We start from the raw sequence: 24,038 nt of genomic DNA on the forward strand, positions 1-24,038 counted from the left end.
CTAGTATATCTATTGCCAAATCTGAGGTAATGAGGATTTCCCTCTGTTTTCTTCTAAGATTTTTATGGTTTTAGCTCTTCTTTTTATATATGATTTGAAGTAGGGGTCCAGGATCATTCTTTTGAATATGGATATCCAGTTGTTACTGTATCATTTGTTGAAGAGACTTTTTTCCCCCATGGAATGGACTTGGCACCCTTGTCAAAAATCAGCTGCCGGGCTTCCCTGGTGGTGCAGTGGTTGAGAGTCCGCCTGCCGATGCAGGGGACATGGGTTCGTGCCCCGGTCCGGGAAGATCCCACATGCCGCAGAGCAGCTGGGCCCATGAGCCATGTCTGCTGAGCCTGCGCGTCCGGAGCCTGTGCTCCGCAACGGGAGAGGCCACAACAGTGAGAGGCCCGCGTACCACAAAAAAAAAAAAAAAAATCAGTTGCCATCACTGTATGGGTTTATTTCTGGACTATGAATTCTATTCCACTAGTCTCTATGTCTGTCCTTATGTCAGTACTGCACTTTCAATTGTTGTAGCTTTGCAGGTGACATTGAAATCAGTAAGTATGTGTCCTCTAACTTCCCTCCTCCCCAACCACCTTCTTTTTCTTTCCTAATTGCTCTGTTTAGAACTTCCAGTACAGTATTGATTAGCAGTAGTTAAAAGCTGTTGTCCATGTCTTAAGGGGAAGACGTTCAGTTTTTTACCACTGAATATTATGTTAGCTGTGGTTTTTACGTGGTTTATCATGTTGAAGAAGTTTCCTTCTATTCCCAGTTCTCTGAGGGTTTTTATCACAAAAAGGTGTTGGGTTTGTCAAGTGCTTTTTCTGTATCAGTTGAGATGATCAAGTGGGTTTTTTTCCCCTTTATTCTATTACTGTTGCGTATTATATTAATTGATTTTCTTATGTTGAACCGCTGTGGCTTTCCTGGGGTAAATCCCACCTGATCATGGTATATAATCCTTTTAACATACTTCTTGATTCAGTTTGCTAGTATTTTGTCGAGAGTATTTACATCTATGTTCATAAGGGATTTTGGTATTTAGTTTTCTTCTAATGTCTTTATCCTTGGTATCTGAGTAATGCTAGCCTTATAGAATGAGATAGGAAGTGTTCTTTTCCTTTCAATTTTTGGGGAAGAGTTTGAGAAGGATTTAAATTATTTCTTTTCAAAATGCTTGGTAGAAATCACCAGTGAAGCCATATGGTCTAGGACTTTGTTGTGAAGTTTTGTATTACTGATTCAATGTCTTTATTTGTTGTGGGTCTGTTCAGATTTTCTATGTCTTCTTGAAATAACCTACGTTTGGTAATTTTTATTATAATAAGAATTTGTCCTTGTTATCTAGGTCATCTAATTTATTTCCATACAATTGTTTTTCCTTGTTATTTCTGTAAGGCCTGTAGCAATATTTCTCCTTTCATTTCTGATTTTAGTTATTTGTGTCTCTCTTTCTTTGTCATTCTAACTAAAAGTCTGTCAATTTTGTTGGTGTTTTCAAAGAACCAACTTTTGCTTTTGTTGATTGCCGCTATCGTTCTTTTCTTCTCTATTTCATTTATCTCCACTCGAATTGTTATTATTTCCTTCTTTCTGGTATCTTTAGGTTTAGTGTACTGTTCTTATTATAGTTACTTAAGATGTAAAGTTAGGTTATTTATTTGAGATCTTTGTTCATTTTTAATGTGGGTATTTAGTGCTGTAACTTTCTGAGCACTGTTTTCACTGCATCCTATACATTCTGTTTTTTTAGATTTGGTTCTTTTTATTGTAGTTAAACATATGTAACGTAAAATTTACCACTGTGACCATATTGAAGTGTACAGTTCTGTTGCATTAAGTATATTCACATTGTCGTGCAGTGATTACCACCAGCCATCTCCAGAACTTTTTCATCTTCCCCAACTGATACTCTGTACCCACTAACTACAAACTAATTTCCCTATTAGTTTGTAGTTTGTAGAATAGGGAATATCCCTATTCCCCCGCTTTTCCTACCTCTGGCAACTACCATTCTACAGGCATACCTTGAAGATATTGCAGGTTTGGTTCCAGACCACCACAATAAAGCAAGTATCACAAAGCTAGTCACATGAATGTTTTGGCTTCTCAGTGCATATAAAAGTTATATTTACACTATACAGTAGTCTGTTAAGTGTGCAGTAGCATTATGTGTAAAAAACGTATATGCCTTAATTTAAAAAATACTTTATGGCTCAAAAATCCTAACCATCATCTGAGCCTTCAGTGAGTCATAATCTTTTTGCTGGTGGAGAGTTTGAAATATTGTGAGAATTACCAAAATGTGACACAGAGAAACGAAGTGAGCAAATGCTGTTGGAAAAACGGTGCTGATAGAGTTGCTCAATGCAGGATTGCCACAAACCTTCAGTTTGTTAAAAAACAAAGCAAAACAAAAACTCTTCTGTGAAGCTCAATAAAATGGCGTGTCTGTGCTTTCTGTCTCTGAATTTGACTACTCTAGGTACCTCATATAAGTAGAATCATACAATATTTATATTGTCTTCTCGTGACTGGTATTTTTCACTTAGTATAATGTCTTTATGGTTTATCCATGTTGTAGCATGTGTCAGAATTTCCTTCCTTTTTAAGGCTGAATAACACTCCATTTTATGCATATACTACATTTTGTTTAACCATTCATCTGTTAGTGGACACTTGGGTTGCTTCCACCATTTGGCTTTTGTGAATAATGCTGCTGTAAACATGGATGTGCAAATGCCTGAGTCCCTGCTTTGAATTGTTTTAGTTATACACCCAAAAGTGGAACAGCTGGGTTACATAGTAACCCTGTTCTTAGTTTTTTGAGGAACTGCCATAGCATTTTCTACAGTGACTGCACCATTTGACACTCTCACCAACAATGCACAAGAATTCCAATTTCTCATTATCCTTCCAACTCTGGTTATTTTCTGTTTTGTTTGTTTTTTGATGATAGCCACCCTAAGAGGTGTGAGGTGTTATCTCATTTTGATTTTCATTTACATTCCTCTCATATTTCATGATGTTGAGTATCTATTCATATGCTTATTGCCCATTATATATCTTCTTTGAAGAAATGTCTGTTGAAATCTTTTACTTAGTTTTTGATTGAGTTGTTTGGTTTTGTTGTTGTTGCTAAGTTGTAGGAGTTCTTCATTCAGGATATTAATCCTTATCACACATATGATTTACAAGTATTTTCTCAGTTTGCTGATTTTTTTTCCTATTGTTTTTATTTTTATTTATTTATCTGGCCACACTGTGTGGCTTGTGGTATCTTAGTTCCCCAACCAGGGATTGAACCCAGGTCCCTGGCAGTGAGAGCACCAAGTCCTAACCACTGGACCACCAGGGAATTCCCTCTATTGTTTTTATATGCTCTATTTGATTTATTTCTGCTCTAGTCTTTATTATTTCTTTCCTTCTGCTATTTTTGGGTTTAGTTTGTTCTTTGTCTACCCTTGAGGTGAAAAGTAAGGTTGTGTATTTGAGATTGTATAAGTTCAGGCTGCTCCAATAAAATACCATAGATTGGTGGCTTATAAACAACAGAAACTTATTTTTCACACTTCTGAAGGCTGGGAAGTCTAAGATCAAGGTGCCAGGAAATTCAGTGTCTGTTGAGGACCCACTTCCTGATTCATGGACAGCTGTCTTCTCACTGTATCCTTATATGGTGGATAGGCTGAGGGATTCCTCTGGGGTCTTTTTCATAAGGATACTAATTCTATTAATGAGCACCTGTATCTGAGCAATCACCATATCAGTGTTTATTTATCCCTTCATATTAACTTTCATACTTTAATATTTTAAGTTGGCACATACGATAGAAAAACTGAAGAGCAAGTGATTTTTTTTTAGAGCTGGTGTGGTTTTTAAGTGAGTATTCAGAGCACATACTATCTTAATATACTTAATTTCATTACGTGGTCTAAAAACATGTATTATTATGTATTGTAGTTATCTTTTAATAAGTTTACTTTCAATTTTGATTTATTACTGTTTGAAATTGTGTAAGAACTTCGTGTGAGATTTTTCACTTTATAAAATTTCTGTGAATCAAAGATTTCACTCATAGTCATATGGGAAGGCCAGATATTGTATTCTATCCAAATTTCATTTAAGTAAACTTTATTTACTTTTGGATGACATTTCAAATGGCTGTTAGCTAATGTTTTAATTGCCAGCAAAGGCAGTTGCTTTTTTAAGTACATGAAGTGATTACACATGAATCATAGATTCATCGGATGTTAGCATTCAAATAGCCTTTAGGGGTAATCTTCTCCATTTTGCGAATCTTACAAATGAGAAACTGAAGAATCATATGCCTGGTAGCATAAAGAGATAATGAATGAATCAGACTTAAAATCAAAATCTCTTAATTTCTGGAATAATGTTTGTCTCACTACACCTTATGTGTTTAACACTTGCTCACCTCTTTCAGGGATTCTGATGTAAGGACTCCTGAGAGAGGAAAATCAAGAGAGAGAAACACAGGGATAGATAAAGCTGTCATTTTCTCTTTTTTCCTGGGCTTCTCTGTCATCAGGACATTCAAAACCAGCTGAAGTATTTTTTTAATTGAAGTATAATTGGCATACAATATTACGCCACTTTTTTAAAAAATTGAAGTATAGTTGGCATACAGTATTATATTAGTTTCAGGTCTACATCATAGTGATTTGATTTATATACATTTTGAAATGGTCACCATGATAAATCTAGTTATCGCTCACCATACAGTTGTTACACTATCATGGACTGTATTCCCTATGCTGTGTATTACATCCCCGTAACTTATTTATTTTATAACTGGAAGTTTATACCTCTTAATAATCCTGTTCAAATATTTTGCCCACCACCCAACCCCACTTTCCCCTGGCAAACACCAGTTTGTTTTCATGAATCTATGAGTATGTTTTTATTTTGTTCATTCACTTGTTTGTTTTTTAGATTTCACATATAAGTGAAATCATATGGTAGTTGTCTATCTCTGACTTATTTCACTTAGCATAATTCTGTCTAAGTCCAATCCATGTTGTCACAAATGGCAAGATTTCATTCTTCTTTTGTGGCTGAATAATATTCCATTGTGTATATATATAAAACACATTTTCTTTATTCGTTCTTCTATTGATGGATACTTAGGTTGTTTCCATATCTTGGCTATTGAAAATAATACTGCAGTTAACATAGGGGTACGAATATCTTTTCTAAGTAGTGTTTTCTTTGGATAAATACCCAGGAGTGGAATTGCTGGATCATATGATAGTTCTCTGGTCTTTCTATCCTGTTTCATTGATCTATATTTCTGTCTCTGTGCCAGTACCATACTGTCTTGATTACTGTAGCTTTGTAGTATAGTCTGAAGTCACGGAGCCTGATTCCTCTAGCTCCGTTTTTCTTTCTCAGGATTGCTTTGGCTATTCGGGATCTTTTGTGTTTCCATACAAATTGTGAAATTTTTTGCTCTAGTTTTGTGAAAAATGCCAGTGGCAGTTTCATAGGGATTGCATTGAATCTGTACATTGCCTTGGGTAGTAGAGTCATTTTCACAATGTTGATTCTTCCAATCCAAGAACATGGTATGGTATATCTCTCCATCTATTTGTATCATCTTAAATTTCTTTCATCAGTGTCTTATAATTTTCCGCATACAGATCTTTTGTCTCCTCAGGTAGGTTTATCCCCAGATATTTTATTCTTTTTGTTGGAATGGTAAATGGGAGTGTTTTCTTAATTTCACTTTCAGATTTTTCATCAATAGTGTATAGGAATGCAAGAGATTTCTGTGCATTAATTTTGTATCCTGCTACTTTACCAAATTCATTGATTAGCTCTAGTACTTTTCTGGTAGCATCTTTAGGATTCTCTTTGTATAGTATCATGTCATCTGCAAACAGTGACAGATTTACTTCTTTTCCAATTTGGATTCCTTTTATTTCTTTTTCATCTCTGATTGCTGTGGCTAAAACTTCCAAAACTATGTTGAATAAGAGTGGTGACAGTGGGCAACCTTGTCTTGTTCCTGATCTTAGTGGAAATGGTTTCTGTTTTTCACCATTGAGGACAGTGTTGGCTGTGGGTTTGTCATATATGGCCTTTAATATGTTGAGGCAATTTCCCTCTGTGCCTACTTTCTGGAGGGTTTTATCATAAATGGGTGTTGACTTTTGTCGAAAGCTTTCTCTGCATCTATTGAGATGATCATATGGTTTTTCTCCTTCAGTTTGTTAATATGGTGTATCACGTTGATTGATTTGCGTATATTGAAGAATCCTTGCATTCCTGGGATAAACCCCACTTGATCACAGTGTATGATCCTTTTAATGTGCTGTTGGATTCTGTTTGCTAGTATTTCGCTGAGGATATTTGCATCTGTGTTCATCAATGATATTGGCCTGTAGTTTTCTTTCTTTGTGACATCTTTGTCTGGTTTTGATATCAGGGTAATGGTGGCCTCGTGGAATAAGTTTGGGAGTGATCCTCCCTCTGCTATAATTTGGAACAGAAGGATAGGTGTTAGCTCTTCTCTAAATGTTTGATAGAATTCGCCTGTGAAGCCATCTGGTCCTGGGCTTTTGTTTGTTGGAAGATTTTTAATCACAGTTTCAGTTTCAGTGCTTGCGATTGGTCTATTCATATTTTCTATTTCTTCCTGGTTCAGTTTCGGAAGGTTGTGCATTTCTAAGAATTTGTCCATTTCTCCCAAGTTGTCCAATTTATTGACATATAGTTGCTTGTAGTAATCTCTCATGATCCTTTGTGTTTGTGCAGTGTCAGTTGTTACTTCTCCTTTTACATTTCTAATTCTATTGGTTTGAGTCTTCTTCCTTTTTTTCTTGATGTGTTTATCAATTTTGTTTATATTCTCAAAGAACCAGATTTTAGTTTTATTGATCTTTGGTACCGTTTCCTTCATTTCTTTGGCGTTTCTTTCTGATCTGATCTTTATGACATCTTTCCTTCTTCTAACTTTGGGATATTATTGTTCTTCTTTCTCTAATTGCTTTTGGTGTAAAGTTACATTGTTTATTTGAGATGTTTCTTGTTTTGTAAGGTAGGGTTGTATTGCTATAAACTTCCCTCTTAGAACTGCTTTTGCTGCATCCCATAGGTTTTGGGTCATCGTGGTTTCATTGTCATTTGTTTCTAGGTAATTTTTGATTTCCTCTTTGATTTCTTCAGTGATCTTTTGGTTATTAAGTAGTGTGTTGTTTAGCCTCCATGTGCTTGTATTTCTTACAGATTTTTTCTTGTAATTGATATCTAGTCTCCTAGTGTTGTGGTCGGAAAAGGTACTTGATACGATTTCAATTTCCTTAAATTTACCAAGGCTTGATTTGTGATCCAGGATATGATCTATACTGTAGACTGTTCCATGAGCACTTGAGAAGAAAGTGTGTTCTGTTGTTTTTGGATGGAATGTCCTATAAATATCAATTAAGTCCATCTTGTTTAATGTATCATTTAAAGCTTGTGTTTCCTTTTTGATTTTCATTTTGGATGATCTGTCCATTGGTGAAAGTGGGGTATTAAAGTCCCATACTATGATTGTGTTACTGTTGATTTCCCCTTTTATGGCTGTTCGTATTTGCCTTTTGTATTGAGGCGCTCCTATGTTGGGTGCTAAATATTTACAATTGTTATATCTTCTTCTTGAATTGATCCCTTGATCATTGTATAGTGTCCTTCTTTGTTTCTTGTATTAGTCTTTGTTTTAAAGTCTATTTTGTCTGATATGAGAATTGCTACTTCAGCTTTCTTTTGATTTCCATTTGCATGGGATATCTTTTTTCATCCCCTCACTTGCAGTCTGTATGTGTCACTAGGTCTGAAGTGGTCTCTTGTAGATAGCATATATACGGGTCTTGTTTTTGTATCCATTCAGCCAGTGTATGTGTTTTGGTTGGAGCATTTAATCCATTTACATTTGAGATAATTATCACTATGTATGTTCCTATTCCCGTTTTCTTAATTGTTTTGGGTTCTTTATTGTAGGTCTTTTCCTTGTCTTGTGTTTCCTGCTTAGAGAAGTTCCTTTAGCATTTGTTGTAAAGATGGTTTGGTGGTGCTGAATTCTCTTAGCAGTTGCTTGTCTGTAAAGGTTTAAATTTCTCTGTGAAATCTGAATGAGATCCTTGCTGGGTAGAGTCATCTTGGTTGTAGATTTTTCTCCTTCATCACTTTAAATATGTCCTGCCAGTCCCTTCTGGCTTGCAGAGTTTCTGCTGAAAGATCAACTGTTTACCTTATGGGGATTCCCTTGTGTGTTATTTGTTGTTTTTCCCTTGCTGCTTTTAATGTTTGTTCTTTGTATTTAATTTTCGATTATTTGATTAATATGTGTCTTGGTGTGTTTCTCCTTGGATTTATTCTGTATGGGACTCCTTGTGCTTCCTGGATTTGATTAACAATTTCTTTTCCCATATTAGGGAAGTTTCAACTATAATCTCTTCAAATATTTTCTCAGTCCCTTTCTTTTTCTCTTCTTCTCCTGGGACCCCTGTAATTCAAATGTTGGTGCGTTTAATGTTGTCCCAGAGGTCTCTGAGACTGTCCTCAATTCTTTTCATTCTTTTTTCTTTATTCTGCTCTGCAGTAGTTATTTCCACTATTTTTTCTTTCAGGTCACTTATCCGTTCTTCTGCCTCAGTTATTCTGCTATTGATCCCTTCCAGAGAATTTTTAATTTCATTTATTGTGTTGTTCATCATTGTTTGTTTGCTGTTTAGTTCTTCTAGGTCCTTGTTAAACGTTTCTAGTTTTTTCTCCATACTGTTTCCAAGATTTTGGATCATATTTCCTATCATTATTCTGAATTGTTTTTCAGGTAGCCTGCCTATTTCCTCTTCATTTGTTAGGTCTGGTGGGTTTTTGCCTTTCTCCATCATCTGCTCTGTGTTTTTTTGTCTTTCCATTTTGCTTAATTTACTGTGTCTGGGGTCTCCGTTTCGCAGGCTGCAGGTTTGTAGTTCCCGTTGTTTTTGGTGTCTGTCCTCAGTAGCTACGGCTGGTTCACTGTGTTGTGTAGGCTTCCTGGTGGAGGGGTCTACTGCCTGTGTTCTGGTGGATGAGGCTGGATCTTATCTTTCTGGTGGGCAGGTCCACGACATGTGGTGTGTTTTGGGGTTTCTGTTGCCTTGTTATGATTTTAGGCAGCCTCTGTGCTAATGGATGGTGTTGTGTTCCTGTCTTGCTAGTTGTTTGGCATAGGGTGTCCAGCATTGTAGCTTGCTGGTCGTTGAGTGGAGCTGGGTCTTGGCATTGAGATGGAGATCTCTGGGAGATTTTTACTGTTTGACATTATGTGGAGGTGGGCGGTGACTTGTAGACCAGTGTCCTCATGTTGGCTCTCCAACCTCAGAGTCACAGCCCTAACGCCTGGCTGGAGCACCAAGAATTGGTCCTCCACACGACGCAGAATAAAAGGGAAGAAAAAAAGAAAGAAAGAAGAAAATAAAATGAAATAAACTAAACTAAACTAAAATAAAATAAAGTTATTAAAATAAAAAAGTAATTATTAAGAAAAAAATTTTTTAGGTAAAAAAAAAGGACAGACAGAACCCTAGAACAAACGGTAAAAGCAAAGCTATACAGACAAAATGACACACAGAAGCATACACATACACACTCACAAAAAGAGAAAAAGGGAGAAATATATATATATATCGTTGCTCCCAAAGTCCACCTCCTTAATTTGGGATGATTTGTTGTCTGTTCCAGTATTCAGCAGTTGCAGTGTACAGCAAGTTGATTGTGGAGTTTTAATCCGCTGCTCCTGATGCTGCTGGGAGAGATTTCCTTTTGTCTTCTATGTTCACACAGCTCCTGGGGTTCAGTTTTGGATTTGGACCCGCCTCTGCGTGTAGGTCGCCTGAGGGCGTCTGTTCTTCCGTCAGACAGGATGGGGTTAAAGGAGCAGGTGATTCGTGGGCTCTGGCTCCCTCACGCCAGGGGGAGGGAGGGGTACGGATGCGGGGCGAGCCTGCCGCGGCAGAGGCTGGCAGGGCGTTGCACCAGCCTGAGGCGCGCCATGCCTTCTTCTGGGGAATTTGTCTTTGGATCCCAGGACCCTGGCAGTGGCGGGCTGCACAGGCTCCCAGGAGGGGAGGTGTGGATAGTGACCTGTGCTTGCACACAGGCTTGTTGGTTTCTGCAGCAGCAGCTGTAGCGTCTCATGCCTGTCTCTGGGGTCTGCACTGATAGCCGCGGCTCCCACCTGTCTCTGGTGCTCCTTTAAGCAGTGCTCTTAATCCCCTCTCCTCACGCACCAGGAAACAAAGAGGCAAGAAAAAGTCTCTTGTCTCTTACGCAGCTCCAGATTTTTTCCTGGACTCCCTCTCGGCTAGCTGTGGCGCACTAGCCTCCTTCAGGCTGTGTTCACACAGCCAACCCCAGTCCTCTCCCTGCGATCCGACCGAAGCCCGAGCCTCAGCTCCCAGCCCCCACCGCCCCAGTGGGTAAGCAGACAAGCAGTTCGGGCTGGTGAGTGCTGGTCCACTGATCCTCTGCGGGAATCTCTCTGCTTTGCCCTCCGTACCCCTGTTGCTCCGCTCTCCTCCGTGGCTCCAAAGCCTTCCCCCTCCGCCACCCGCAGTCTCCGCCCACAAAGGGGCTTCCTAGTGTGTGGAAACCTTTCCTCCTTCACAGCTCCCTCCCACTGGTGCAGATCCCATCCCTATTCTTTTGTCTCTGTGTTTTCTTTTTTCTTTTGCCCTACCCAGGTACTTGGGGTGTTTCTTGCCATTTGGGAGGTCTGAGGTCTTCTGCCAGCATTCAATAGGTGTTCTGTAGCAGTTGTTCCACATGTAGATGTATTTCTGATGTATTTGTGGGGAGGAAGGTGATCTCTGTGTCTTACTCTTCCGCCAACTTGAAGCTCCTCCCTGATTCTTTTTGCTTTATGTTATTTGGGTTTTTTTGGATTCATTTAGAATATGTCCTTTTAGTTTGATATTCCTAAGTTTGACAGTGAATATGCCTAGATGGTAGTTTTTTATTTTTCCTTTTGGCACTCTGTGTACTCTTGTAATATGAGATCTTTCATCTTTAATCTTGGTGTATTTAACCTCTTATTTCTGTAAATATTTTTTTCTCAACATTTTATTTTTTTCTTAGCATTATATTAAATAGATGTTAATATACTTTTGTGTTTATCTTTTGTTACTTTAAAAATATAATGTTGCTACTCTTTTTAAAATTCTTATTCTACCATGTACCTCCTGCCCCAGACTCTTTCTTCCTAGACTTTTATTCTTTTTTTAAATATCTTTATAGAAGTATAATTGCTTTACAATGGTGTGTTAGTTTCTGCTGTATAACAAAGTAAATCAGCTATACATACACATTTAACCCCATTTCTCCTCCCTCTTGCATCTTCCTCCCACCCTCCCTATCCCACCCCTCTAGGTGGACACAAAGCACTGAGCTGATCTCCCTGTGCCACACGGCTGTTTCCCACTAGCCATCTGTTTTACATTTGGTAGTGTATATATGTCCATGCCACTGTCTCACTTTGTCCCAGCTTACCCTTCTCCCTCTCTGTGTCTGCAAGTCCATTCTCTACATCTGCGTCTTTATTCCTGTCCTGCCCCTAGGTTCTTCAGAACCTTTTTAATTTTGGATTCCATATATGTGTGTTAGCATACAGTATTTGTTTTTCTCTTTCTGACTTGCTTCACTCTGTATGACAGTCTCTAGTTCCATCCACCTCACTGCTGATAACTCAATTTCATGTCTTCTTATGGCTGAGTAATATTCCATTGTATATATGTGCCACATCTTCTTTATCCATTTATCAGTCAATGGACACTTAGGTTGCTTCCATATCCTGGCTATTACAAATAGTGCTGCAATGAACATTGTGGTACATGACTCTTTTTGAATTATGGTTTTCTCAGGGTATATGCCCAGTAGTGGGATTGCTGGGTCATATGGTAGTTCTATTTTTAGTTTCTTAAGGAAGCTTCATACTGTTAGACTTTTATTCTGTCTCCTGCTTGCCCCATTAGCTGTTGCTCCAGGCATGTGCAGGTAGTGTATGTACTTTATATACTTTATGTAGTTTATATACTTCCAACAAACAACACTGAACACAGCTCCAGCCTGAAGAGAGTTCTGAAACATGCAAAACAAGGTAAACCCCTGAGCCAGTTGTTCAGGAAGCTGCCAGACCAGTCAGAAGACATAATCAAAATTCTTTGAGAACAAGGCTTACATTTACCCCTCTGGTAGCAGCCAGCCATACCAGGAATGAGAGATACCATCCATCCCCATAGCTACCTCTGATCTGGGGAATGGGATATGAGAGGTGAGTATGCACAAATCGTAATGCTCTCTGCTGAAATTTAGCAATTTCTTTCCTCTTTATATACTCCCTGGTTGTTATATGGTTTTTTAAATTAGATTCCAGAGTTCTAAAAATTGTTTTTGTCAGTTTTTGACAACTTAATCATTGTTTTAGCGGAGGTACACTTTTTTACTCTGCTGCTTTTGGTGATGTCACTCTTTGTATTTAACATCACAATTGCATTGATACTTTTACCAAAAAATCCCAAACAACACCACATCTTCCTTGTTAATAACAGAAAAATTAACCTAGACATTTCAAGGTTATCAATCAGGAAGAGTAAAATCACTAGGTCCAGTGACATTGTTGGGTATTATTAGTATTGATAATGTTAGAAATGTCCATCTCCATTCCACTATTTACTAGCTGTATGAACTTGAGCAAGGCAGCCTCTCTGAGCCTCAGTATCTAGTTTGTAAAATGGGAATAATAATAACAGTAGATATGTTGTAGGATTGTAGTGAGAATGAAATAAGATAATGTAGTGTTGGGCAGAAGGCCAGCCAAATAATGATCACTTAGTGAACGGTAACTGCTGTGGTTCTTACTAAAAATGATTATAGTATAGCTGCTTCTAATCCATGTTGCATCATAATGCAAAAATACCTTAGCAAACTAAGATCCAAATTAAAATATGAAAAGTGGATAAAATATTGATTCTAAGTTACCCTGGCCTTCAGTGAATCAGCTGTTCTGTTCTGGGCTAAGCATCTCCAGGGATGAGCTAAAATTGAATGGTATTTTTGGGTGGATGATGGTAGGAAGGCCGTCAAGATATATCTTACCTTTGCATTTGCCTTGCTGTGATATTTATGCCTGCATCTGTTAGCTTTAGACTATAAACTCCTAAAACTTGAGGAACACATTTAAATTTTTTATTGTGTGCACTATGTAAGTTAAAAACCTTTTTATATTGCAACAGTGTATCCAATTTAGGAAGGTTGATATGGCAGTTTAGAGCAAGGTTTGTTTACTCTTGGAACATTCTTAGAGTGACTTTAAGCCTCTAGGTGCTTCTCTTGAAGGCATTTAGAAAAATATACTGCTCATAAAGTGCTTCTAAGAGAGCTGTCAAGTTTCTTCCCAGCTTTATTTGAAAACAACTGTTCTAGTCATTGTATGAATTATGGTCACCTTATGAATTTCAAAGTGCAATTGAAAAGAAGAATGGATATTTTTAGAAAAAACTCTTGACAGGTTTTCAGGGCTCATATAGATAAATGAGAGGCAGCAAAATTAAGACATTTTTGTGTATATATTTTTGAAGGGGTGCAATATCTTTTGAAAAGGTTCCTTTTGTTTTCATTTGAGAAACTAAGTCAATTGTTTTGGACAATAATTGTGTTACCAGAAATACACATTTGTGTTCTATATCTTGTCTCTGTTCAATAAGACCATGAGGAGATAATGAAGTAGAGGTTAGCAGCCTTCTCAGGTTTGAGTGCCATTAGCAGTACTAAACTAACAAAAAAAAAGGCAGAAGAGAAAGAGAAATCTACGAACACATAAGAAGAGAGCAAAGGTAGCAAAGAGATAAAGAGTAGTTACCCATGTTGAGGGGAGTGGCACATTGCTATCAGCCTGAAATGTGCGTATTTACCTACCTCTGCAGCAGAAATTAACTTTTAGCATGCTAGAAAGAGACTATGGATAAGCCAAAAGGAATTTAAAATGCACAAAACCAAGTACCTTCTTCAAAATACCTTTTCCATCTAGTGCTCAGCAGGAACTCATTAGGTATCATTTGTAAGCCCTGGAGTTCAGTTTATGTTTATATCAGTACTTTCAGTATGTACCTGTGTTAATAAGCAAAAATTATGTCACATATTTCCTACCAAAGGACTGCCTGTTATTAGATTTTCTTGGAGTGCATATAAAGAAAGCTAAAGTATTTTGGATATGACTTGCATAGGTGAGCCTTGCAGAATGACCCAAGTAAATGAAAATCCTATCTTGTATGAGTTTAGGGTAATTTTCCAGGTAATTTGGTCATCAGTGGCAATCTGATACATCTGTAAAAGGCAACAAACATAAATGAGAACTTTTACAGAAAAGTATAACTAAACAAAGTGGCAGGTCTGCTACTGATTCAAATGGTCCAGCTATGGAACTGAAAGTTAAGAAATGTGCTTGAGAGTTTTCTTCCACCTCCATATTAGTAAACATAAAGACTGAAAGTTGAAACTGTAAAGTAGCAAAAAAAATAGGTCCAATTCTACTTTCTCAACTTCTTTCGCATTATCTCAGCATTCCAGCTGCAGTGTGAAATGTATGGTAATGTCTCCATTCTGTGCACAAACACAATAGGGCTAGCAATCTTAGAAGCACTGAGAGATTCATACCAATTTCCTAAAGTTCTAATAAACGAGCCCAGTGAAATAATTCACTATTAAATATGTCTAAAATATGCCCTTGGTGAATTACTCTTAGTGTGATAAGGTTCTCTTTATGTGTTTCCCCCCCTAATTTCATGATTTAAAATGAATTGGTTCCGAAGGTTTTTTTTTTTTTTTTTTTTTTTTGCCGTATGCGGGCCTCTCACTGTTGTGGCCTCTCCCGTTGCAGAGCACAGGCTCCGGACGCACAGGCTCAGCGGCCATGGCTCACGGGCCCAGCCGCTCTGCGGCATGTGGGATCTTCCCGGACCAGGGCACGAACCCATGTCCCCTGCATTGGCAGGCGGACTCTCAACCACTGCGCCACCAGGAAAACCCTCTGAAGGTTTTTGTTGTTGTTTTTCTTTCTTTTTTTTTTACGTCTTTATTGGAGTATAATTGCTTTACGATGATGTGTTAGTTTCCGCTTTATAACACAGTGAATCAGTTATACATATACATATGTTCCCATATCTCTTCCCTCTTGCGTCTCCCTCCCTCCCATCCTCCCTATCCCACCCCTCTAGGTAGTCACAAAGCACCGAGCTGATCTCCCTGTGCTATGCGGCTGCTTCCCACTAGCTATCTATTTTACGTTTGGTAGTGTACATATGTCCATGCCACTCTCTCACTCTGTCACAGCCTACCCCTCCCCCTCCCCATATCCCCAAGTCCACTCTCCAGTAGGTCTGTGTCTTTATTCCTGTCCCACCCCTAGGTTCTTCATGACATTTTTTTCTTAAATTCCATATATAGTGTTAGCATACGGTATTTGTCTTTCTCTTTCTGACTTACTTCACTCTGTATGACAGACTCTAGGTCCACCCACCTCCTTTCTTTTTTAATACTTTTTAACATTGTCATTAGTTTTTATTGCCCTGAATTTGGCAAATGCCTTGTAACTCTTTGTTACTTTATTAGTAAACAGCATGGAATTTCACACTGCTTAGATGAAACATATGAAGCAGAGCACAGGTTTCATGATGACAAAAATGTGATGATAAATGAGTTTCTTGTATGAATGGGGAACAAGGTCTAAACTTTCTTCACAGAAGTTGCCTAAACAAACAAAAACTATGAAGAGTTTTTGCGCAAACTGCTAAATAGGCCTTGCTGCTGGTGTTATGCCCTCAGAGATGTAAAAATTTGGTAGATAAAAGGAAAACTGGTTTAGGAGGAGGGGGCTTCTGTGGATAATTTTTGTTCATGAGTTGATTTTCTGTGATAGTGGTGGTGGTGATTTTTTTGTGGAGGTGTTTTCTTTTGTTTTGCTATGGCGTTCTCAGAATCCTTAGAGGCTGCAGGGATTTTAGAAATCATCCAGAGCAGGAGGTGGCTGTAGGGAATTTTAGAAATCATCTAGAGCAGGAATCAGCAGTCTATGGCCATTGAGCCAAATTCAGTATGCCACCTATGTTTGCAAGGCCTCTGTGCTAAGAATTTTTTTTACATTTGTTAATGGTTGGGAAAACAATCAAAAGAAGAATAATTTTTTTGTGACAGATGACAATATGAAATTCAAATTTCGGTGTCTGTAAAATAAGTTTTTTGTTTTTGTTTTTGTTTTGTTTTGTTTTGTTCTGCGGTACGTGGACCTCTCACTGTTGTGGCCTCTCCCGTTGCGGAGCACAGGCTCCAGATGCGCAGGCTCAGCGGCCATGGCTCACAGGCCTAGCCACTCCAGGGCATGTGGGATCTTCCCAGACCGGAGCACGAACCCGTGTCCCCTGCATCGGCAGGCGGACTCTCAACCACTGTGCCACCAGGGAAGCTCTGTAAATAAAGTTTTATTTAAGCACAGCCACACTCATTCATTTGTGTGGCACAAAAACAGCTGTGGCTGTTTTTGTGCCACAGTGACAGAGTTGAGTAGTTGTGACACAGATTATATGCCTGCAAACTCTAAAATATTTGCTTTCTGGCCCTTTAGAGAAAAAAAATAGCCAATCCCTGTTCTGGAGGCATCAAATTTTTTAGCAATATAGTTCAACCTGATGGTTTTGTGGTTTAATGAATGAATACTTAGGTGATGCGAGCTGCCCAAGATCCTTAAGCTATTTGTTCATTTATTCATTCATTCAACACACATTTATTGAATATCTAACACAATGAAGGAAATCCTTTTATCCTTCAACTTACAGTTGAGAAATATAATTACAAAATCTAAGAAGTCAGTCTAACATTTTCTCTCCTCTCCCTCTCCCCCTCTTACCCCTGAGGTCCCCCACACACCTCGCCCATTACTTCCTCTTCTTTTCTCCATACCCCTCCCCCTACAGCTAGTTTATAAGAAGTTGGGAAGAAAACCAAGTTTAAATAACATTTATTTCAGACTTTTAAACTTTTAAAGTAAGTTAAATGTAATTTTAAATTATAAGTTTCTCTTTAAAAATGTATCAAGAGCTTAATTTTAAATGTTTTAGGTTTATAATGATCAGATGATAACAATATTCATGCATGACTGTTTGATACTGTTAAGCATTACATGCAACATGGATGGATAATTGTAAACTTAGTTCTGTTTCCAAAGCCTCAGGAATGCAGAATATATAATTGACTCCAAAATCCCTGATGGGTTGACAATTTATAAATTGCTCTTTAATCTCTGTTTATTATTAGGTAATTCTTCAAGTGTTATAAACACTGAACATAACTTGTATTATGAAAGCTAACTATTCTAAAAAAGGATGCAATCATATTTAATAACCACTAAAGAGTTATTTAATAGGATTATTTTTAGTAAAATTGAATTTTTACCTTAAAGGAAAAATGCAATTGTAATGGAATAGGTTTTGATTTTATTAGCCTTCGATGCTTGAATCTTAGTCTCATTTACATGGAGGTAGTTCTGTCTGCTAGATTGATGGTTTTAGTGCTGATAAAATTTTTGTAAATAATAACTGAATGTTTACACAGAGCAAGATATTGTGCCTATGCAATTGTCTATCGAGGATTAATATTTTTATTAATTAGTGGACAGATAGTTCTGTTCTAGATAAGAGCATACATTATTATGCTTGGATGCCACAGATGACTTTTAGGTTCTTCCAGAATTTCTTCTTTTTTTAGGTAAAATAAAATGACTCTCTTACGTTTGTTAGTGTAAGGTAGATAGCTAGTGGGAAACAGCCGCATGGCACAGGGATATCGGCTCGGTGTTCTGTGACCGCCTGGAGGGGTGGGATAGGGAGGGTGGGAGGGAGGGAGACGCAAGAGGGAAGAGATATGGGAACATATGTATATGTATAACTGATTCACTTTGTTATAAAGCAGAAATAAACACACCATTGTAAAGCAATTATACCCCAATAAAGATGTTAAAAAATAAAATAAAATAAAATAAAATAAAATAAAATAAAAAAATAAATAAAATGACTCTCCAGTGTTTTAACTTACATGCCTTTTCAAATGGACTGGCAGATTGTCATTTTCAGAATACTGCATTTGTATGGTATCTGAACAGTAGTCATGTCTGTTATTTTCAGTAATATATGTTTTATTTCTGTGTGTGTCTTTGGAGGGATGGTGTTATAAATAAATTCAGTGGCTAGATTTATTGAAGAAATAAACACAAGCTTCTCAATTAAGATTTTTAAAATCCAATTAATAACTGCAGCATTTTCATTTCATTCCATAAAAATCACAGAATTTTAGAGTTGAAAGGGACCTTAGAGAGCATCTAGGCCAGCCCTCTAATTTTCAAATCAAGTTTCAAAGAATTAATCATCTTGTTTTCCATTGTTGCCCTCCTCCATTTAAGTTTTTGTTGTTGTTGTTTTTGCTATAAACCCCTTCAGAGTTTTAAAAAGTAGAGTTAATCGCTAACTTACAAATATATTGTGTTTCAGAAGTGTTTGTAAGTCTGTTGTTTAGAAGTCAGAACATTTTTTTCCATAGAAACAATATTTAATTAGTGGTGGGACTAGCCCGCAAAAGGAATTAACACATTATGTGCCTGTTGTTTTTGTTTTTGCTTTTGCAATGAAAGATGTTTTAAATAATCAATGCTGATTTTCTCTGGGGAACAGGAAGGAGATGGCATTGTAGAGGAGCATGTCAGGGGCTTTCTTTTTATCTGTTATTTCTTAGGTGGGGTAGCAAATACATATTGTGTTCATTATATTGTTTCCTGAACTTTTTATATGCTTGATATAGTTCATAATTTTACAATGCTATCTTAGTAATAGAAGTTCAGTTTGAATGTGAACATTTAAAAATTATTTACCTTGAATCCTGATGCATAAGGGAAACATGGTTTGATTAGAGAAGGATAAAGAGATAGCTAGAAATTTTGAAGGGGTTTTATGGGTACTTTCAAGGGCTTAGATTTTTTGATAAATTACCTTTTTTTGACCAATGTCATTTTAGAAAGTATGTTTTTGCTGTTAAGTGTGTCACCAACATTTATCTTTTACCTATTGGCCATATATAGGCAACGTTTCGAGAGAGAATAAAGCAGGTGGATAGTCATTGTGAGATAACTGGGTAAATTTTGAAAGGCAAAGAAGATTAAATTGCATATGCATGTGCAGACATATGCGAGATCTTGCTTGAAATATAGTTACTTGAACTGGGGGCTTATGAAAAATAGGAAAATGAGGGAGTAAAGCTTGTATGAGGTCTGAGTAGGGTGAAAGGCAGTGAGGGAAACAATTGAGTTAAGCACCAGAAAGGTATCATTGACAGTAGAAGGCTTATAGAGGTTTGAGGGTACATGGCATGTTGTAGGAGGTTGGATTTGGCAAGACAGTGTGCAAATAGCTATTAGTATTTTTGAAATTTTTATAATTGAGGGAATGCCTTATGTATTTACAAGTATACGTAAACAGAAACCGCTACCATTCATTACATTCTAGAAAACAACTGAGTTAATTTTCTCAGTAATTTGGTTAGCTTTTTTGTGTGTATGCAGGTTGTTTTTTGGTTGATTTAATTTTTGCTCTTTTGCAGTATACAACATTGACTTTTATATAATGACATTAATCCATTTGTACAACTCATGTATAGCTTAGCAAAAACCTAAGTACTACCTGCCTTTTGAGAGATTCTTGACCTAAGAAGCAAATTTTTCTTCACTAAATTGATGGTGCATTTTAGAAGGATGCGTGTCCATTCTACAGATGTCTATTTTTTATTCTGCTTTCTTTCAACTCCACTTCTGGAATATTATCAAGACAAAAAATTCGCCCAAGAATCCATCACCTGGTTACAAACCTTGGCAAAAGTGATCTTGTGACCAGTGTCTAAATTTAGCATTCACATTAAGACTAAAGAGGGAGCACACACAAGGTAGAACATAATAAAATACAGTAAAGAGAGGAGTGTTTGAAAAGAGCATAGAAGCCATTTAAGAAAGCAGTGGGGTTAAAAACTTCATAGGAGGCCTTCAGAAACAAAGAGAAACCTAGAGAGAAAGAGGGCAGAAAGAAAGTACAATTTGACACTTTTAATGGGTAATATAATTTACTTTATATCTGGACCACACATTTAATTTTTACCTTTTTAGGTATGTATTAGAAACATAACCATCTTTCTAATATTGGCTATGGTTTTACTTTTATGTATGTTTATGGACAATAAATCTATGAACATTAACTGTCCACTCTGAAACTTCTTCCCTCTTTTTTCTTCTCTTCTGCAGATCTCAGAGTCATTAAGACATACTACATGGCAGAGACTAGGAAAAGGCAATTCAAGACAGTTATTAGACGCTACAAGGGTAAGATGAAGCAGACACTTCTACATATAACTAGGAGAAAGGTGTAAGCCCTTGGAGCATTTTCCAGTTTATACTACATATTTTATATTTTCCAAATAATTTCCCTTTTTGTTTTTTTTCTAAGTACTGGCAAGATGAATAAGAAGATATGTTTTTGCTACTGGAAATGGAGAAAGAAATCTTGATATTTTTCTACTCCTGAAGAAATCTGTCTGAATCTCTTGAGATCAATGCCAACTAGAGTAATGTTTTTAGAAAGCTTTTATAAATGTAATGGCAGCTTGTTTACGCTTAAATTTATCCTGGTAATTTGTATGTGATATATGGAATGCTGTACATTTTTCAAGTGATTAAAGTTTCTTTACCTTAGAAGATGTTCAAATATCAGAATATCAAGGGACTGTAAGCTTATTAGAGCCTGTGGGGTAAAGTCATGTGAGTTTACATGTTGATGAGGGTTATTCTTCATTGCTAATGTAAGTGAAAGACGCCTTTAAAAATTCTCAGTGCTTTAAAATGAGACAAATAAATCTCCAAGATAGAAAGGCTAGAAAATTAGAAGACAGTCTAAGTCGAGTACTTCCTTTATTTTTTCTTTTTGATTAACAATTATTTGCCATTAAGGTACAAAGCATTGTTCTAATTTATGCAGAAGCTGTAGAAATGAATTAGATTTTCCATTATTTAATTAAAGTTTTAAGTTAAGGTGCTCCATCTTCTCATTGTTTATAACACCACTGTATATTTATATTTTAATCTTTTGCTGTTTTGAAGACCTCATTATCTTGTGTGTTATTTACTAGACCCCTTGATGTAACATTGCTCAGTCTTTTAGAGGGAAAAAATGTCACAAAGTGACATTGTCACACTAAATATTACCTTTCGATGTTTTCCCTTTCAACATGCTTTAAGATTGTTGATCCAAAAATCAGTAACCCATTTATGGCAATTATGTTTTTCGGTCTCAACTGGTGAGAACAAGAAGGCACTTATGCTTTCTGTAATTCCATTTTCATAGCTTGGTCCAGAGCTGATAACTCTTAGGATTCGGTATTGACACACGTTTGTGTTTGTAAAAAACTATGCCCTTGTTCATTAATTATGGATTATTATGGCTACTGAAGAAGCATTATTATATCCATGTAGTTAAGTAATTTTTTGAGGAAACACTTTAAAATTAGTAAGCCTAAATTTTAAGCCTAATCTTTGCTATCTTTTCAACTATTATATTTTCTCAAATGATTTACTTTTTATATTTTTCTAACCTGAGCAGTAATCTAGGGCCTTTAAAAAATTATAATAGGCAAGATATTTGCATATTTTCAAGACTCGTTGGGAAATTTATAGATAGCTTTGTTTTATAAGCTAATTCAACAAGCCCATGTACAATAGACTGTGGTATGGGCCATGGGAGATACAAGGATAAAAGAGACTGTCCCTAATCTTAAGAATTTACCATATAGTAGTAAAGACAAAACATGTATGCAGATTACTCTAGCATAAGATAGACTGTGAAGAAGTAAATTGTACTTTGTTTCTAAATATATATATTTGTAAGCCAGAATAATAAGAAAAAGAATCAGTTATGTAAGATCAACTATATTAAATTGTAAAGCAAAAATGTTATACACATGGAAAGCAAGTGGGATAGAATTAATTAACTGTATTATATACTTGCCAATGATAGAGTTACGGGCTACACAGTACCTTAGTAGCAAATGATGGTAAGAAAGCTGGTATAAGTCAAATAGAAGTATATTACAAGTTAAATCTTTGAAACATTAATTTCAAAAACTATTTAGAGAAAGTAACTTCTGTATGAGTAATTTGTTATATCTCAATATTCTTTGTATAAATTTATCTGTAAGTTTATTATGAAGGTGTTTTACTTAGCTATTCTAGGCTCAAAGGTACGCCTCTGAATTTGTTGGGGGGGGACATTCATTAGATCAGATTTTTAAAGATCTGAAATTCTTGAATAGCTAATGGATGGCTTGGTATCATCTTCAACTAGGTTCTTCAGGTATGGCCACTGATAGAAAAGAGGACATGTTGGCATGGTCACGCAGGAGGAGGACTCCACACAGACCCGAAAGAAGGGGTAAGAGACAATAACAAGTACCTGGAAATTCTTATAGCTGATTGGAAGATAAATATATTAAAGATTGTTATATTACAGAATATTTTGATTGACTCATGTAACTGCAGGTTTTCTAATACAAAACCATATGAATTGACCATGGTTATATAGATGAGATTTTCTCAAGCTTAAGACAAAAAATATCGTGATTGACTAAAAAAGAAGAAAAGTTAGTTACCAACCTAAATATTTTAGTTCTTTATTTTAAATAGCATTGGTTGTGGTTATTTGTTATATAATCTAGCATTATATATAGATAAATTACATTTAGCTCTTACAAGTAATGTGTATGTGTTAAGGTTAATGTTTTCCCTTCTATACTCTTGGTTTAAAAAGATTCTAGAATGTCCCCTAGCTTCATGGTAAATCCTCCATTTACCTGATCCATTTATTTAATTATCCATATTCTTTATCATTATCATTATACAGACAAGCTAAACAGTAGGGCCACTGAAATCGAAAGATTTAATTGCACTACACTTTTTCTAAGTGAGTGAAACTGTCATTGGAATACTGTTATACAATTCTCCATCTGGTCCTCTTTCTCTAAGCTTGCCTTTATTATCTTCCTCTAACTTCACGCAACCAGTATATGCATGGTATCTCTAAGTAGAAATGATATTTTCAGGTTTATTGGCAAGTGAACAAATTTTATGTAAAAGTGCTCTCTAAATTGTAGAGAGATAAATAAATTTTATTTTATTGGTGCGAGGTGATTGGTAAGAAAACCTTTCCAGTGCTTTTCTCCCTGTTTCTTTAATCCCCCATGTAGCTTCTTTCACAGAACTCAAAACACATGACATTCATGTTTCTATCCCATTTTTACATATTAACATTTGTCCTGGTTGTCTTTAGAAACAACGAAGTATTATAAAATAGAATTTTAAAAAATTAATACAAATACTGAAATTTGTTTATCCATATATTATGGATATATGGATATGGCATGATATATCGTTAGCATGATATTTGTCAGCTTTCAGGATTGTCACGAAGGCCTCTTAAGGATAGTTTATAAGTAATGCTCTAAACAGACCAAAAATATGTTGACTAATACAGGAAAAGCAGTCTTAGACTCAAGCAATATAAACTTCAAGTTAGATTCTTTATTCTCCAGTAAAATAAAAACAAAGCAAAAATCATTGTAAATCTTTATATTTGATCTCTTCTTTATCGTTTGTTCCCTGCCATCTTTGTGTTACTTTAGCCTCATTAGCTAAAAAGAATCATAGGATAATAGAGCATGAAGGCTATACCAGAAAAGAGGCAATATGGAGTTGAAGTTAAAAGCCTGAGCTCTGGGGCCAGACTGCCTAGATTTGAATCTTGGCTCCATCATTTCCTACTGGAATGACCATGAGCAAGATACTTAATCTCTGTATGTATCAGTTTCTTCATCTTTAAAATGGGGCTGATAATCATAGCAAAGGGGATTTGAATGAGTTAACTCCT

The 24,038-nt window shown here is 36.5% G+C and overlaps 1 protein-coding gene across 1 annotated transcript in view; it reads left to right on the forward strand.

Moving 5' to 3' along the window:
* Positions 1 to 24,038, forward strand: part of ABCB7 (ATP binding cassette subfamily B member 7) — a 135,946-nt gene that overhangs the window by 22,809 nt on the left and 89,099 nt on the right. The window contains exons 2-3 of the mRNA XM_030847195.3: positions 20,369 to 20,446; positions 22,461 to 22,547. Of these exons, the coding sequence (XP_030703055.1) occupies positions 20,369 to 20,446; positions 22,461 to 22,547 (165 nt within the window). The remainder of the gene's footprint in view (positions 1 to 20,368; positions 20,447 to 22,460; positions 22,548 to 24,038) is intronic.

This window comes from Globicephala melas, chromosome X (genome assembly GCF_963455315.2).
Source record: "Globicephala melas chromosome X, mGloMel1.2, whole genome shotgun sequence".
Classification (NCBI taxonomy): Eukaryota; Metazoa; Chordata; class Mammalia; order Artiodactyla; family Delphinidae; genus Globicephala; species Globicephala melas.